General features: G+C 41.5%; 1 protein-coding gene across 1 annotated transcript in view; it reads right to left on the bottom strand.

Annotated features, from left to right (window-relative positions):
- LOC144797805 (SLAM family member 7-like) overlaps positions 1-12,457 on the bottom strand; it is a 153,573-nt gene extending 141,116 nt beyond the window's left edge. The window contains exon 1 of the mRNA XM_078668594.1: positions 12,343-12,457. Coding sequence (XP_078524720.1) covers positions 12,343-12,457 — 115 coding nt within the window. The remainder of the gene's footprint in view (positions 1-12,342) is intronic.
- Between the last annotated feature and the right edge of the window lie 6,392 nt (positions 12,458-18,849).

The raw sequence follows: 18,849 nt of genomic DNA, 5'->3' as shown, positions 1-18,849 counted from the left end.
GTTCTTTTTCTCTTGTTCCAAGTGACTATGGGTCACGCTGTCTTTTAGTGATCTACACCTCCTGTAAGTTATTTTAGGATACTTAGATAAATCTTGTCCTATCACTGGGTCACTTTGCAAAATATGCCAGTTGTGTCTTACAATTTTTGCAATTTTTGCAATGTTATGTACCTCACTGGTATAGGTCATGATTAGTCGTATATCAGTTTTGCCTAAATCCTTAGGTATCTTTTCTTTCTCTTTTACAAGATTGGTTCATGGAATTTTCCCAACACGAATTAGTGTTGAGTCTAATAGGTTCCTTGGATAGCCTCTTCTTTCAAACATATCGATGGCCTCTGTAGCAGCTTCATTAAAATCTGTTTCTCTTGTACAGTTTCTTTTAGCCTTAGAAGCTCTCCATAGGGTATGCTTCTTTTTAAGGGAACGGGGTGGCTGCTGGTGGCTTCTAAAATTGAATTCCCAGCCGTTGGCTTACAGAACAGGGAAGTACAGATTTTGTTGTCAACAACAAAGACTTTCAAGTCTAAAAAGTTAAGTTCTTTGGAACTAATTTCTCCGCTAAAATGTAAGTTAACCTTGTTATCATTTAAGACTTCAATGTCTTTTTCTGCCTCTGTTCTTGGACCTTTCCATAAAATGAAAATGTCGTCTATATAGCGGTGCCACCCTACTATACTATAAACCCATTCCTGGTTGTTGTCTGCCCAGGCCACCTGCTTCTCCCACCAGCCCACGAATAAATTTGCGTAGCAGGGGGCGAAGCAGGTTCCCATCGCCGTCCCTTTGAGTTGTAAATACAACTGCTGCTGAAAGAGAAAAGTTTTGTTATAAAGACAAAACTTCAAAAATTCAAGGAGCATCTGGCTATGTTCTGCCAATTCTAATGATCTGCCCTCCAAAAAGTACTCTGCTGCTTGCAGTCCTTGTTCATGGTCAATGCTAGTATATAAGCTAGTGATGTCCATTACTATCATAAGCATGTCATCTTTCCAATTGATATGCGATATTGTTCTTACAAAGTCTGTCGTATCACAAATATAAGATGACAAAGTCTTTACAAGAGGTGCCAGGAAAACATCAATAAATTGTGACATATGTTCTGTCAAACTGCCAATTGAAGAAATAATTGGACGACCTGGTGGCCTGCTTGTGTGTTTATGTATTTTCGGCAAGTGGTAGAACGTTGGTGTGATTGGATCTGAACAGGTGAGAAACTTAATTTCATCTTGATCCAACATCCCTTTTCTGGTCAACTTGTCAATAAGTTCTTTGTGTTCCATTATACTTTCATTGAATATATTGATATAGATATAGATATAGATATATATCCTACTGGCGGCCGCCAGTAGGTAGTTATAGTTAGGACCTGATTTCTATCAAAAAGGTGGTTTTGATTTGTCAAAAACTTTGGCGTTGTTTGACAAATCTTCACAGAATTTCCAAAACTAATAGCCACTCACTACAGCTGCTGTGATGAAAGTTTTGGGGTAATCCATTAAGAGGGGGCAGAGAAAAAGGGGGTGGGGCCCAAAATGCTTTTTCTCCATGTTAATGTTCATAGGAAACTTTAGACATGGCTACAGCCCAAACTGCTGAATGGAATGACACCAAATTTGGCTGACAGGTAGTTCTTGGTTCGGGAAGCACTCTTTTTGTTAAATGTTGTAAATGCATTCAGTAGTTCCTGAGAAATGTAAAGACTTCTAAGGTATTGAACTGTGGTAGCGATGGATCCGCGAACCCTCCCGATCTTGTGCCTGAGATCTGATTGGCTGCCAACACTTTACACCAGGAAGTGTTGGCAGCCTTCTTGTGACTCAGTTGAACTGAGTCACTAGAAAAAACATAAAAAAACAAGATAAGGGGGCAGGGTAGAACCACCCTGACCCCCCTATGCCTGTTCAGGGGGTCCCTTCCAAAAAAGCATTTTTAAAACCTTTGTTTTTTTTTTTTAATTAAGCGTGAGCTCTCTCGCTTTGTTTACTTTAGGCCCCAGGTTGGGCCAGGTCCCGGGGGCAATAACAAATAAAGATGCAGGGGACTGCATAAAATTAGCCCCGGTGACTGTCACCTCACTGGGGCTATATTTATTATGTTTCAGGGGTAAGGAGGTCCCTTAACATCCTGAGGACCCCAGGACGTAAGTGGACTTCATCCCCCAAGCAGCAGTGCACCAGGAGGTGTATTTGCAGAGTGGTGGAGAAAGGGGGCATGGCCTCTGACCACCTCTCAGCTAACCAGCTGGAAGGGGATTACTGGAGGCAACAGGAGGGCTTATTGGCCCCCAAGGACCTTCAAGATGCAAGAGTACTTCATCCACCAAATATTAGTTTACCAGGAGGTGCGTTTACAGAGTGGTGGAGAAAAGGGCATGGCCTGAGACCACCTCTCAGTAATCCCACTGTGTGGGGCTTACTGGAGGTAACAGGTGGGCTAGTTGGCCCCTAAGGACCCTCATCAGTGAAGGGGACTTCCACCACCAACCAAGAGCGTACTAGGAGGTGCATTTTCAGAGTGGTGGAGAAAGGGGGCATGGCCTGCTATCAGCAATGTTACTTATTGGAGGTAATAGGAGGAGGAGTTGGCCTCCAAGGACATCCTTAGGGGCCACCTACCCCTCCTGTTACCTCCAGTAAGTCCCACACCACAGGATTGCTGAGGAGGTTGTCAGAGGCCACTCCCCCTTTCTCCAACACTCTGCAAATGTGGCTCCCGGCTCACTACTAGTTGGGGGGGGTAAAGTCCCCCTGGCTCCAGAAGGACCTTGGGAGCCAAGAAGCCCTCCTGGTACCTCCAGTAAGTCCTACACAGCGGAATTCCTGAGATCTGGATGTTGGCCTAGCCTCTTTTCTCGCCCACCCTGCAAACATGACTGCTAGTTGAAAAACCTTAGAAATTCGCTAAAAATAGAAAGGTTGCAGGGACTTTATAGTTAGCAAATAGAATTCCAAAAACCTTATAAATTCACTACAAAACACAAAGATTACAGGGCCGTTATAGTTAGCAAACAGAATTTAAAAAACCTTAGAAATTCACAAAAAAACAAAGGTTACAGGGACGTTATAGTTGGGCTGACATTTCACTTGTACAAAAACCAGAGAAATTCATCCGTTATACTTACCTGAGTTAACTATAACTTGAGAACCCGCAATGCACTGCTTATGACCTTACATATTACATCACTCATGATATGGTCAGTGACATCACTGATCACATCTCAAATGACATCACTAATGATATCATCCTAATCATCTCTGATGCACCCACTCACAGCCCTATAGAATCTTGTATACACCCACTGCCACTCCCACACAACCATTCACAAACCCATTGAGAGAGCCATCCCAATACTTATACAGCCACTCACTAATTCACAGATCTACACACACATCCACTTGCTCACCCATACTGTCACTCATACACCTGCTCAGTCACCAATACAGCCATTGGCATATCCACTGACATATTCACACAGGCACTTACACACTGAGTGAGCCACCCATAGAACTAATCACACACCTACACACTCACCCATACAGTCATTTATACAGGTACGTACTAACCCAAACAGTTACATACACATACACTTTCTTTCTCATACAAATAGTAACACATACACATTCACCTATACAGTCTCTGACAGAAGCATGTACTCATCCAAATAGCCACTCTCACATTCACTCACTCACACATACAGTCACTCATATACCCAGCCATACACCTATACTGCCTTTCACATACCCAGTTACTCACCCATAATGACACAGGGACTCAGTCACTGACACAGCCATACAGATACCCACTCACCCATACAGCTTCTCACACATGCACACACTACCCCATACAGGCACTGCTTACCCACTCACTCATCCAACCAGGCAGTCACACACCTCCTCACCCACACAGACACCCAGACAACCATAGAGATAGTCAACCAATCAATCACCCATATATCCATTCATGTACCCACTAACAAACTCATACAGCCACTTAGACATCATCTGACAGATACCTTCACACAACCAGTCACTTATCCATACATTCACTGAGACACCGAATCACTCACTTATATAGTCAGTTACACACCCACTCAGTCATCCAAACAGTCACTCCTACACCCATTGGTTCACCAATACAACTAGGTATATATATTTAACACTCATAAACCTTTTCCAAAAAACTCACAGTCACTGGATGATGTCATCACTGATGTCATCAGTGATGTCATTTGAGATGTCATCAGTGATGTCACAGTAGCTTAAAGAGGGCCTGACCCAAACCATACCTTTGAGACAGCACTGGCCATGTAAATGGGTTCATTTACAATCATTCTGTTTAAGTGTACCTTCAGTGGCTGTCATGAAAACTAACATCTACTCTGGGACACCACTGATCTATGTTGTACTCTTGAGTTGACGTGTCTACAAGCACAGAGATGCCATGTTAATGCTTGTGTGTTTGCAAAATGCCCACTCCATGGCCCTCAGCTCGGTCACAAGATACTGTAAACAGTAAAAGACAGAAGCTTGGGAGCATCACACATCCTGGAATGCACTCTTACAAGATTTTGTTTTTTGAGAATGTCACAGAATTTATCGACTTTTCAAAGCTATACAATAGGTCTTGCTTTAATAGATAATGCTGCAATTCTAAGAACAAAAGTTATCATGTATGTGCCCCAGCTGTACTCTGCTTAGATGCGTCACTTTGCAAATAGGGCGCAACATGGCACATTTTTTACACCGCCGCAACAGCAGCGCAAAAGTGTCACAAGCCCATCATAAATAAGGCCCTTAATATCCCTGTGCCTTGAAAAATGAATATGGCCTTGTGTAATAGTATTGGTGCTCATATAAACCACTCCAATACCTTCAAGTCGTGTTTGCGGTATATTAAATTGCAAAAAAAATAAAAGTTTAAAAAAAACAGCTAGTAGCATTGGCAGAGCTGCTTGTGGGTTTCTATCTTCGAAGAGATGTGTTAAAGCTCAGGAATTAGAAGCATGGCAGAATTGTGTGTGGCTTTCTGCTGTGGAAGTGAAGATATGCAACAGCGGTGGCACATGATACATTGGCAGAACATGCTGTTGGTCTCTGTCCTATAATTTTATATGTGAGGAACGAAGTCTCTGTACTGGAATTGCACACATGTTGCTGGTCAGGAATTAAGAGAATTTGAGAATAGTTTGTGGCTCTCCACTAGAACAACAGGGGTACCACAGCTTAGGACTGAAAAGTCACCATGTGCAGATGTGGCCCTGCCTCAGTCCGTGCTGGCCTGGGATAGCGGAGGGCGTTGAAGGCCTAGAGCTTACTTTGGGAAAAAAAACCTTGTAAAATAATTGTAAGCATTGTGCTGTCACTATTCAATTGTAATACATCATTACAGGTGAGTAATGACCCAATTTTCTTACTAGAGGTCAGATTTGATATCATGACCATACTGAAATTGAAAGAAACTAATTTATGCAATTTTGTAGGATTTATGTTTTATATTCTATACTTTTTCACAAAATGTACAGTGTAGTTATGACTGAACTACTTTAGCCCCTAACCCAATATTTTGCAAATATTTCACACTTTTTCCGAGCTTCCCTAACACTGAACACTTAATTCGATTGTCTGGCACGATGGCTCAGATATTTTATGTGCAGTCAACAAAGCATGGGAATTTGCTGGTTCTAAGCTCTGAATATATAGGCTCAGATTAACTATGCGTTTGGTCAAGCATTTACATGCCCACCCTTGCAATGCAAGGCAGTGCTATACAATGCAAAGTTGCACAAAATGCAGCACTGACCGAATTTTACAACCAACATATTATTTGCACCAAACAGTTGATGCCATTAAACCACAAATTGTTTTGCATGATGCTGCACCAAATCCTTGATAATAAATGGTAATGGAGCATAATGGGGAATAATCATCAAAAGCACCACTTGGAACCCCTGCAAACACAGATCTACTCAAATAGAGAGACCCAACTATGCCTGAAACTCTAGTGACAAATGAAACCAAGCTGAAACAGTGGACTAGTGGAATATTGTTTGAGAGACATTTCCATGGGTAAAGTGTCATTTCTTGGAATTACACATTTTAAGTCATTTACTCTAGCATGCCCAAATGCCAGCAAACAATGCAAGCAAGACAATGTTTCTCTTATTACAACGCTATGGTTAGTATTATTGTTGATCCCAGGCATCTAATGTTATGGTTTAGGGTAACCACCTCACTGCAGTTCTTTACGGTCTATGTCTCCATTCCTCAACTTTTCACCTACAAGTCATTGATTTCTGGTGGGTTAGTCGAATGAGTGCAATGGAAGCAAAACAAAACTACAACACCCAGAATGCATTAGGCTACCACACACAACTCGAGGACTGTAAACAATGTCTACAGTGACCTGGAGGAAGGTGGTCGCTGTACTGAAGGTTTACCAGACAATCGCCAACAACCATACAATCTGGAAAAGAAACACAATTGGCCACATATTCCATACTTGACTTTTGCAAGATTAGAGTTTCGGTGAAATGAGAGGGAACCCTGCTTGAGTTGCTCTCCCATTCCTGGGGTGAAGATGCAGCAGGAGGCTGAGCTCGAAGGACTAACAGTAAATAGTTTCCACCTTTGAGTATCCCTCAAAAAACAGAAAGGTGACCCACTTACCCCAAACTGTGATGAGATGGATGAAACAGCAGAGCATGCTCCTCTCAATGGAGTTGCGCGTGCACTGACCTCTCCCCATGATCCTCAGATGACCAGCAGGAGCGGAGAGGATGAGAAACTGTGTGCCTTTTAGAAATCTGAGCTCAAAGAGGAAACGCAGGAAATTGAGGAAGTGTCTCTGCCTCAGCATTATGCGTGAGCTCATTTAAATATAAAGATTCCACAAAGCAGAGGTTTTCAATCAGGTGAATGTTGTCATGTAAAACCATGTCTACTGTTGTTAGTAGTTACGGTTTTGTATCAAAGAGCATTGGTGGTTGCCTGGGAACACCCATGTACCAACCATGTAATGCCCCCTTGATGCTAAGTAACAGAAACCTGTGCTTCGTGCTGCCCTTGTTTTGCAGTGGAAATAAATAGCAAAAAGTACATTTTGAGCTAATTTGCGTAACTTTTGTGACAAAAACCCAGCGCAAAATATTTCGAAATCTAGCCCTCTGTGTCACACAGAACAGCCAGACTTAGTGCATGAGCCACAGATCAGATCTCCTCGAAATTCTGTGGAGTTACATAAAAACTCAGCTACATGCCACAGAGTTCCGGTAGCAGGTGGAAAATATGCAGCTCGGGCTGCAATTTAGTGCCAGTGGCACGAGCAGCACTGAAAAATCAGCACCAACGGCACCATGCATTGCACAAGAGCGTGCTCCCATTCAAGTTGCTTTTGCTGCTGCTTGAATAGAAAAACTATTTGAGCAGCAGAAAATCTACTCGAGTAGCAGCCCTGTGACGATTACTGCCTGTGTTTGAAAACCGTGCTAGTGCTCTCCAGCCTGCATTTTCTTGAGCCTCGTGGGGGAACATTTACACCACGCGGTGATTTAGCGAATTTTGCCAGACATCCATGCTAAGAGTAACGTGGAGTGACCAAAATTCAGCCAATTTCACGGGCGGACTTAAGCATTGCACCCACCCCAAATGGCTATGCAGGACATCCATCCTCTGGAGAGATGAAAACTGAGGATCTAATTTTAACATCCCAATGTTATGCCCGATAACTCCTCCCCAGGGGAACTCGTAACTTCAGGAATGCAAAGTTACTAGGTATTACGTGTCAGACCCTGAGGCCACCCTCACATATGAGGAACCGGTGGGTGGCTCTGGTTCAGATTCCCAGGGTATTCCTCGTTTCACCCCCAGTATTTCACCAGCATGCTCCACCTGCTTTTGCTAGTCTCCATGACAAATACTATGTGTCTGTGGAGTTACTGCAGACCATGCAATCCCGAAATTTCAATGAGGTCCAATATATGGTAAGTTAAGGTCAAGTACAATGTGGCCAGGACACAGACTGTGCCCTCTTCTTAATTGCCCTTCTGTTACTGTAACCTGTATCAAAGTACCACTCAAGATAAAACATTTTAAAGCAAGGGTGATTTAGCTGAACACTTAATATTAGATTAAGGTTGTTTCAGAGCATGAGATCATGTCCTTTCTGTGATGTACATTCTGCACCTGGTCTTGTTGTAGACTGAATTTGGGAGTCAGCAGTTTGATAGGGTCCTGTGGGGGGATTTAAAGGTTCATTCTTTAAGATGTAGTGGGTTCTGCCTTCTGTGGTTATAGTGGGCATTTGCTCAAGACTCATTACCCATAAGGCTCATGCTGAATACTTAAAATGGCATTTTTGTTTTCTTGTTTTTTCGTTGCCAAGCACCTTCTTGTCATATTTTTCATCAGTTAGCTCTCACTGATGCCAGCCAAGGATCCAGGACCTGTGGGGATCAATACTCACACAAGCAGAGGCCAGAAGCAGAGCTCAGGTGGTCCATAATGGCCCAGTTGCAGCTGGTCCACTGGGCAGTTGCAGGAAGGGCACTGGAAGCTTGTTGTGTCCCTGTAGTTTACACAAGAGGTCAGCCAACTGACCTTTGGAGTCACTCTGGGTAGACTTAGATCAGGGCAAACTGGTGCAAACTTCATTCTTCAGAGAGAAAAACAGTCCTTCAAGCAGAAGGGCAGTCATTCTGGCAGCATGACATTCCTTCTTCTGAGTCTTCCACAGGTTTAGGAGTGTTCTGACGAGTGGTTCTGAGGGCCCTCTTTTTATGCCATGTGCTTGCCATTGTTTGGGGAATTCCCTGTCCTACCCTCAAAAATGGTTCTGGTCAGTTCTTCCCCTTCCCCTGGTCTTGATGACAAACTGTCTGAGGTGACAAAAGGCAGGACAGGCGAGGTGTCAGATTCCTATTTGTGTGCTGTGGACAACGTCCATTGAAGTATAAGTGAGGCTGGATTCAGCCACTCCCTAGCCATGGTGTCAGGATTGCCCATTCTGTCCACACCTAAGCCTCCTTTGCCTCACTGGAAGCAATACACAACCCCAACAGCAGAGCCATTCACAGCATGTGACCCAGGACACTGGCAGAGAAGGCACAGTTGGTTGGGAAAAGTGCATTTTCTAAAAGGGTCATTTTCAGAAATGTAACTTAAAATCCAACTTCATCATTAAAGGGAATTTTAAATTATAATTTGTTTGAGTGTAAACAGCACTTCTCTATCTGGTCCTAATCTGCAATTAGCACCTATTAAATGTAAGATACCCACTGTTAGTCACTGGGAGAGACAGACCTTACAACAGTGAAAAATGACTTTAGGAGCTTTTCACTGCCAGGACATGTAAATCTTAAGTACACATGTCCTACTTTTTAGATTCCATGTCCCTGCCCTATGGGTCTTTAGAGCCCACCTAAAGAGTGACTTATAAGTATTACCTGCACACACAGACTGCAGTGACAGGCCTGAGACATGTTTTATAGTGGTCCTTTACCAGGTGGCACAAAGAGTGTTGCTGCCCATTAGTAGCATTTAAATAAGAGACCTTGGCTACAGGTAGTGCAATGTACTAGGGACTTACAAGTAAATTAAACATGCCAATTAATGTTGTCAGGTACTGCAGTGGGGGAGAGGAGTTGGCCTAATGGCTAGGGCAGTCGACCTCGAATCTGGAGAAGTGGGCTTGAGTCTCGGCAATGACGCTGAACATCCTGTGATTCTGGGCAAATCACTTAATCTCCCCATGGCTAACAAAAAAAATGAATGTGTCCTCATGTAATGCAACTGGTGCTATGTAAAGTGCTCTGATACCTGATTCGGGTCAAGTTCGCTCTATGTAAAACTCTATAAAAGAAAAAATTCTGTGTTTCTATAAAAAGGGGATGGCAATTGTAAGCTTCATAGGTTGCGATACTAATCGTGGCAGAAGGTTCTTGTACACAAGGGACCAGATTTAATAACTTTTAGCACAATACAGTTGTACAAAAAAAGTTGCTACACTGCATTGTGTTGCGCAAGGGCGAGAAGGCAGCGCAGAGCCATATTTACTAAATATGGCCAGCTGGTGCGCTCTGCTCCTGCTTTCTTCCCTTGCACCTTGGTGAAAAGGTGTGTGCATGCTCTTTAACACATTTAAAGCATGCCCTTCAAGTACACAATGCAGTACTTTGACACATTTTGTAAGATTTTGACACATTGGCTATGCGCTGTATAGTGCAGCAAAATGTTTAGAGAAAGGAAAATAATCAACTTGTTAGGGCCTGCCTCAAGACCAGTTTTCGAAGCAAAGCCTAGTTCAAACATTTTAGTAGATAACTCTTTCCTTACTCACGAATGGCCCTTTCGTGCCCCTTTGACACAAAGTGGTGCAGTGTAGCGCAAAGAGCTATTTGCACCAGAGAAGACACTTTTACAGCACAAACGTGTTTTCTCCCGTAAGTAAAAACACTTTCAAAACTTTGTGCCACTTTCTGTCACTGTGCCGGACGGTGTGACAGCAGTAACTCTTGATAAACCTGTCCCAAGGTGTGCAATCTCTGGAGAAAGATTTATGAAGTATTCTATGATGCATGACGATGAGGAATAATCCGCCCACAGATCAGGCATTCGGTCTTGTTTGCTAACTTCACAAACTTGGTCAGTTCCATTAGTTTGAGAGAGGATTCTGTGGATTGTAGCAAGGTGTGCATGGGTAGACTATAAGTGAATATGTGATGATCTTGTGTTTCACAATAGTAATTTCTATTCTGGACTACTGCAATACCGCCTTTGCAGAAGTTCCCAGCAAGATGTTGCAGACAATGCAAAGTGAATAAACCAGACAACCTACTTGATCTCTGGTGTGAGACACTCAGACCATATCACTGTGTGTAAATCATATCCAGGACTGCCCAAGACCACTACAGAAAAGTCCTCCTTCACTTTCAGTCCACTTTTAGTCTACCAGGACTTGCGGTAATCCTTAAACTGCACCCTGCCCAACCTTCCAGCAAAATGTGGAGAGCCCCACACATTGGTCCAAGCTTTGCAACTCACTTCCTCTACACACACGCTGAGAAGGAGCACCCCTGGGATTTAATGTAATGTAATGTATGTATACTTATAAAGCGCACTGTTACCTCGTTACGTGGCGTCCTGGCGCTGTATACCGCTGGGGAACCCGTCCTGGCTTTCCCTGTGAGAGGCCACCCCAAGGTGAAGCCAGGCATCCCCGGCGTTGCTGGGGCCGTTGTGGAGATTAAGCAAGCTATTGCCCAGAGTTGCAGAGTGGGACCCATGGTTAGCGTAGGCACCTAAGCGAGAATTATCGAGTCCGCGGACATTGACCCAAGACCCTGCCGCTTCAGGAATTGAACCCTGGTCCCGGGCCGACCTCTGCTTCAGGGTCTGCCGCTTCTAACCAGTGAGCCACACTTCTCCACTTCATTTGTTTTCCGCCGCTGGGCGGTAAACAAACGAACAGGGCGGGGCCGTGACGAACCCCAGACGTCATCCGCACACGAGCGCCGCGGAGCATGACGGCTGGGCTTCGTCACCAGCATGGAAGGGGTTAAAAGGTTGTAAAACTCACCAATTCCATAGACCATCAGTGTTTGCAGCTCTTTTAATAGCTCAAACCTGACACACGTGCATTAGAGGGTTTTACAACAAAACCAGATGATGTTACATTTTTTAGGCACTGATATATAAAGTAATTTGCCCAATTAGCAGGATGTTAAACCAGGGCTAGGATTCGAAAAGGGTTCTCCAAGCTCCTAAGCTAGTAGCACCCGCCACCTCTCAACTGGAAAGTCTTTTTCTGTGTCAACAGAGAGCAATTTTCGCCCACCTTTTTCCTGTTTGTTAGCTCTTTCTTCTTCCCTCCCAATTGTAGCATTTTAGAGGAGGCTGCAATATGGTATGAGCACTACTTAAAAACAGTACTTTTAAAAGGAAAATACAGAAACATGTTTATCACTCACATTAAAAAAGAAAATGAACACACTCCAGCAGAATCACTAAAGGTTTAGCAACCACCCACTGCTGGATCTCCTGTTCTCAGTTCATGAAAGACAAAACCAACTCATTGTCATTCAGTAAACATCTAAAAATACCCTCTTTCTACAAGTGTTCAACTCCTTCAACAACCGCCAGGAATTACATTCAAGACTAACCAAAGGATGAACAATCAAACAATGTGTTTACAGCCCATAAAATACACATCCACCATATCTATCACTGTAGCAGCTTCTGTGGTTACCAACACCCTCAAAGAATAAAGTTTTCATTTTAAAGTGCACCGGAAAATGTTCTTTATTTAAAAATGTATAAATATAAAAATGTATAAATATCCTCCTACCGTTTTGTCCCAGCTTGCATGCTGTCAGTTGTCCCCGCTGCCTTTCCTTCACCTTATCACATCCTTTCCGAGGCAGAGTCCCAGAGGAAAGCAGCCAAAACAATGTGAAATCCATGAGTTGAAACGTATGTGATAAACAATCAGCCCTTTATGAAAAACAGCACTGTGAGATGGACCTCCTCTTCCATTAGCGAATCACACAATTCCTTCCTGTAACGTAAATAACTGCATTGACCACACCTCTTTCTCGATGCCACAATGTTATACATATCGGCTGCTCTGTCAGGAAAAGCACTTCAAAAGTCAGAATTTTGTTTCGATCACAGTTTTTTTTTCTTGGGGAATACAGGGGCAGTGGCAGCTGGTGATATTTGAAACTGGTGAGGTGTAATACATGCACTGACAGACAGTAAGCAAAGTAAGCTAGCTAAAAACACCCTTACACACACACTCACTCTCACTCGCGCTTATTCACTCTCACATATGCACCTACTCTCCTCTCCTGTGAACACAGCATTTCCTTTTCAGTTGTCAATATTAATACTTTTGTGTGTACCTCCTTTACACTTTCACATAAAATGGTAGTTACTCTCTGCCGCGACCCATGCAGGTAAGAGCGGTGGGGGGATTTCGATGGACGATGACGAGGGAAAATTAAATAAATAATTAAGGGCCAGATGTAGGTAAATCTCATTTACCGATTCATAAATACCAAATTTTACCGATTCGGTATTTATGAATCTGTAAATGAGATATAGGTAAAATTTCGGTATTTTTTACCGAATCGTTAAGATTTGGTATTTACCGATTCGGTAAATACCGAATCGGTATTTGCTATTGAATCCTATGGGCCTTGAAGCCCATAGGATTCAATAGCAAATACCGATTCGGTATTTACCGAATCGGTAAAAATACCGAATTGCTAAGGGGGACAGGGTGTCACTTTGACACCCTGTTGCACCCCTGTAACTGGCTTTTGTGCCATGTGGCACACATACATCCCCTTAGGGCATGTCTGTGTGCCACATGGCACAGGTGTACATGCACAGATGTACATGTACACAAGAATTCGTAATTTACCATGCAATTGTATTGCATGGTAAATACCGAATTCTAAAGGCCCTGTAGCACTGTTAGAAATGCTACCTACATCTCAAATGACATATTCGGTATTTTTACCGAATGGTAAATTTACAGAATCGGTAAAATTTACCGATTCTGTAATTTTACCGATTCGGTAAAATTACCGATTCGGTAAAATTACCGATTATGTCCGTTTCTCGATAGCCCTTTACCGGTCGGAAACGACCGAAAATCGGTATTTTCGGCCGATTCTGACCGGTAAAGGGCTACCTAAATCTGGCCCTAAGTAACTTAATCTTGGAATGTACCGGACCATCTCCCTGTGTGCCCCACTGAGAGTTCTTAAAAGACCTCTTAAGCCCTTGTGATGGATTAGTGAATGCTTTGTGTATGCCTGATTCACGGGAAATTAAGTGCGTCATTAGACCATTCCCTGTACCAAAACCAGGCTTGCTGAGCTTATGGCAGGGGCTGTGCACAGAAAGGACTGAGGTTTAGAACTGCACGGGCCAACAAATTAACAAGGAGACCCAGAACCAAGGAAGTAGATTGGCTACAAAAGTCTGTGCATTATTCCATCACTGGAAATATTTGGCAAGTAAATTATGTACAAACATCATTTGAAAAACATGATAAAGTATTTTTCAACTTTAAAAAAACATTAAAAAAGTTGATTATCGCCGCAATTAAAGGTAATTATTAAAAGTGACAGTTAAACATGACGTGGGTACATTTTCCCCATCCCACTGAAGCGTCATTGACATTAGTGAACTAAGAGGCAACGTCATTTGTCATTTATACCCTAAATGTGACCTAGATTCCTACTATAGATGGAGGAACATTGAATTCTGTTAATGCAAACACAATGGTTTCGAACAGCACACATCTTGAACTCACGTATTTGAAGGTGTTATCCTACTTGATTATGAAGAAAATAAGAATCAAGCAGCCTCTACACTTAGAGGATGACCCTCTGGGCACAACAGTGGTCGCAGGTCTGCGATTAAATGATTAGCCGTCCTTTAATAATCAAATGAGTACTCCTTTGTGTTGAATCAACTTAAAGTTCATTTTATTGAAACGTAAATCATATATATTTCCTTTGCTTTATCCGCTGGAATTTTGTTCTCATATCCAAAATTTAGATACAAAATTCATATGGCATACCCAATGCATTTCGTGCATCCATGTGCACTTCTTCAGGGGAATATCTAAATCAAAAATTAAATACCATATTTTACGTACACACTCCAAGAGGCAGAGAGTGAAACCTCAGGAGCACACAACAAAATACACTGTGAACGCAAAAAAAAGCCTGTGGTCATCCAACAAATACATATTATGAAGAAAATAAAACAGTTGTCTAAGATCACACACTTTGGGAGTGATGGAGCGAGATAGAAAACAAAATTTTGTTTAAACTCGTGAAGTCACATTTCCATAACATGAATAATAATATTAATGATTTGTGATATGTCGTGCTAATACAACTTAGATTAAACTTTACACATGGGGGGACTAACATGTGTGCTCATAAACGTGCATAATTGTTGCATCTTTTTTGTTCGTGCAAAATAATAAAATAATTTATTGTTTTCGTTTTTGTCATTACTAACTGCTGCAAACTTAAAAGAAGCATGTGCTTGTTTTGCTTTTCCTTGTCTGTGTGATGTCATTTCTACTATTCTAGGTGCATATGAGTCTCATGGAATAACGGAGACTGGTAGATATAAACGCTGCTTTATTTGTTTGCTTTGGCTAGGTAACATTTTGATTAATCGGGTGGGTTAATTAATTAGTAAATCTTGGGGTGGATACAGAATCTACATTATTTCTTACATTAATACTTTTCTTGTGTTTGTTTTATACTAGAAAGCTTAAGTTGCCTGCTTTTGGGCCTAGTCACTTGAGTCGCAGAAAAGAGCTGACTTGTAATTCTGCAAAAGTCACGAGACGCCCATTCTGAATTAAAGCGTTTATCAAAGCTGCATTCACAAAGCAAAAACTGATGTGCTGTCATCATTCTGTCGGACATGGCCAAGGTCGAAAGTGAACATTTTGTCAGCCTTAACTTGGCATCCGCGGAAGTTGCTTGGACGTAGTGAGAACAAATTTGAACATTTGTTGCAAACTCAGGAAGCTCCTGGTTTCACGTGGAAGAGACAATGGTCTTTATGAAACATGATCTAATGGAACTTTTGAAAAGTGGGTGACATGTCACTTGTCACTCTCAGCCAATGGGACGTCGAAGATTTCTGAAAACTTTCCTTTGCGTAGTTTAGTTAGCGTAGAAAGGTATAAAAAGTCATGCCCCTAGGGATGGGCTGGCTGCTGCTTTCTGACTTTCCGATGAGGGTGAAGTGCTGTCGGACTTTGCGTGGAGCACGTAAGAATCCTCAAAGAACTTTTCTTTAATTTCTATCTATTTAGCTCAGTTAGGAAATTAGGTTTTAGAAATGCTAAACTTTATATATTTACTTTAAATTTGATTTACTTGCTTAAATTGTATTTTTCTCATATTTCTTTACAATCATGCTTGCTTTAATGCTAATAAAATTCATTTATAAAACTATCAACTTATATACCATAATTTAGTAAATAAAATCTTACTTTTGACAAACAAGCTGGTCTTGGTTATTCAGAAGTGTAGGTTACTATTAGCTAGATCACGTCGCCAATGGTGGTCGTTTAAATGGTTAAGTTTTATTCTTATGACAATATTCTTTCCGCAGATGTATAAAAATGTATATAGATTGTAGATAATGTGTATATAGATTTAATCTGATCACCTGATTCAGTAGGCCCAAAATATGTCAGGTTTATAAATGGGTCCATATTTAGTATAGAATTTTGTTTATAGGTTATGAAGTTGGATAGCGTTGTTTATGATATATTTTCTATAGGCCGCTGGATCAATTCTCTGGTAGCAGAAATTGATGGTTGCTAAGAGTAACCAAGGTAATATGGTGGTTGCTAAGGGTTACTAAAGTATTATGGTATGGAAATAGGATCGATGTTTTAACACATGTTGAGTTCGTTTTTCGTGCTATCTGTAAGCTATACCGGTATAGATTGTGTGGCGAGAAATTAGTCACGCAAGCCATCTGTTCTGTTTGTAGTGATATCGCCGAGTATCACAAGAGGTATCACCGTGTACCATAGTGTTGTCGCCGAGCAACACAGTTTTAGGGCTAGGTGTGAATCTTGTATAGTGAGGGTTTTCTAAGAAATTAGAGCAGCATGAGAATAGGGACAAAGCGCCTTCCATAAAACTCACTGTAATGAGAGTATTAGTTATATCCGAGCTTGAGTGAAGGGTAAATTAGCGTCGGTGCATGATTATCTATAAACAGGTTAGAGTCCTGTACGGGTACATGTTTCATATCTATAAACAGGTGAGAGCCCTGTACGGATAACGTCGTTATTTTGCTAACGGTGCATGATCTCTATAAACAGGTGAGAGTCCTGTACGGATTTCATGCGTGTTTGAAATTAGGGAAATTTCAGTGTGAAAGTGCGAGTTTGAATTGTATTTTATGTTCAAGTGGAACTCTTAGAACTTTCACTTCGCGGTGGGTTCAGAGCAAAGCGAGTTCATAATTATACGTGTTAGAAGGGTGGGGTAAGGGTTACTCTACTGGCAATTGGATATTATCCTTAGTGTGAATAGCGCCGTCTATTCCGAAGTGTGGATACTTGAATGTATGTAAACTATCCTAAATAGTGAAACGAACAGATGTTGTCTTTATAGTCATCGTTAAGAATTAATTTACACTGAAAAGTGTTCTTAAATTGGCGCTGTGAAAAGATTTTGTGAAGGAGGGGTAAGCGCCAGTAGTGAGAAACGAGAAACCGCAGCTGCTGTGTACGTCACAGAGCCGCGCTGGGATTGGGTGACCTACGTCACAAGCTATATTCTGATTGGCTCTTGAGTCTCTGACGGCCTGTGAGCTGATTGGTCTTTCGGAAAAACTCCAAATTTATTGGTTGAGCAGAAAAGTGACGTAGCTCAACTGTCATTGGCTTGTTGGTGTGTTTCGCGCACGGATTGGTTGTTTTTCGGAACATCCCGGAAATATTTTACGAACGATTTTGTGAATTAGTTTTAACTCTTAAAAATGAGTTATCATTTTAAACATGTTGAGAAAAAGCCAACATTATTTCAGAAGTTTAAGAATTTATTTTCACCTGACAAGAAAATCGAAACGCGAGGTGGTAAACTACTTCATAAGTATAAAACACCTGCAGCGTATATGGAAGGTGAATATGGATATCATACTGTCTTATGGTTTGATAGTTGGAAACGCTATACTAAAAACGACGGTGTTTTAACTTGGCCTGATGATGGTTCATTTAATGTAAAAGTCTTAAGAAATTTACGAGAGAAAATGAATGCTCTTGTTCCGAAACCGAGACCAACTCAATTTGAAGCTTTAGTTGAGTGGGAAGACGAGATGTATCAGTTACAAAGAGAAGCTAGTGGAATTAAAAGACCTTCTAAAAATCCACCTTGGAGAAGAGAAACTCATGAAGATAGATTGCGAATGTGGAGACAGGGAAACATGAGTGAAGGATTGTATTTAATTCATGAAATGGTAATGGGTACTCCTACAGGGAAATCTATGGAAAGTGAATCTGAGGATGCAGTTATGGAAGAAATATATACAACTGCTAGAAAGAATCAGCCTTTGAGACCTCCTAGATCATGGTCTACTCCGGTGGTTTCTACTGAAACTTCACCGAGTGCACCTCCAATTAATGAAGCTCCTAAACTTTATCCAAATAATTGTGAAATCATTGAAACTCCTAGAAGACCAGAATTCGAGAATGCTCGAAATGAAGGTAGACATTTTACAATGGCTCCAAGAGCAAGAGAACCTCCAAAAGATTATACAAGAGAGGCAAGAAATGTTGAAGATGTTGATTATAATGAATATTTAAAATCTAAAGAAGAATTAATAAAAAGAATGACAAAAGGCATGGAAGCTGTGACAGTTCCAGTAACAATTGGTCCTGTTCAACCCGTATTTGACCAAAAGGAAACAAACAAAACTGGATTAACTATTCCTTTAAATACAGAAATTCAAAAGGCTGCTGAAAAATTTTATTCAGACTTATCTGAAATAAACACTTCTAAATCGAGAATGCCTGATTTAACCTTTAATGAGGATTTATCTCCAAAAACACCAATGGGTGCTATATCAGATATAGGGAGTCCTGAAGACAGGGTAACCACACCAAAACTTGATGTGGCCAAATTAAAAGCGAATATCGAAGAATTAATAATTGGAACAATTGGTCCAGATAGTTTAAATTACTATCGAGATGATGAACTACTGTTCATTTGTAAAAGCATACAGTGGAAAACGAAAAACAAATATGATCAACTAGAGGATCTAGCAGCAGAACTTGAAATCGATGTGA

This window comes from Lissotriton helveticus, chromosome 12, assembly GCF_964261635.1.
Source record: "Lissotriton helveticus chromosome 12, aLisHel1.1, whole genome shotgun sequence".
In the NCBI taxonomy this organism is placed as follows: domain Eukaryota; kingdom Metazoa; phylum Chordata; class Amphibia; order Caudata; family Salamandridae; genus Lissotriton; species Lissotriton helveticus.
This window is presented reverse-complemented; position numbering and strand designations above follow the sequence as displayed.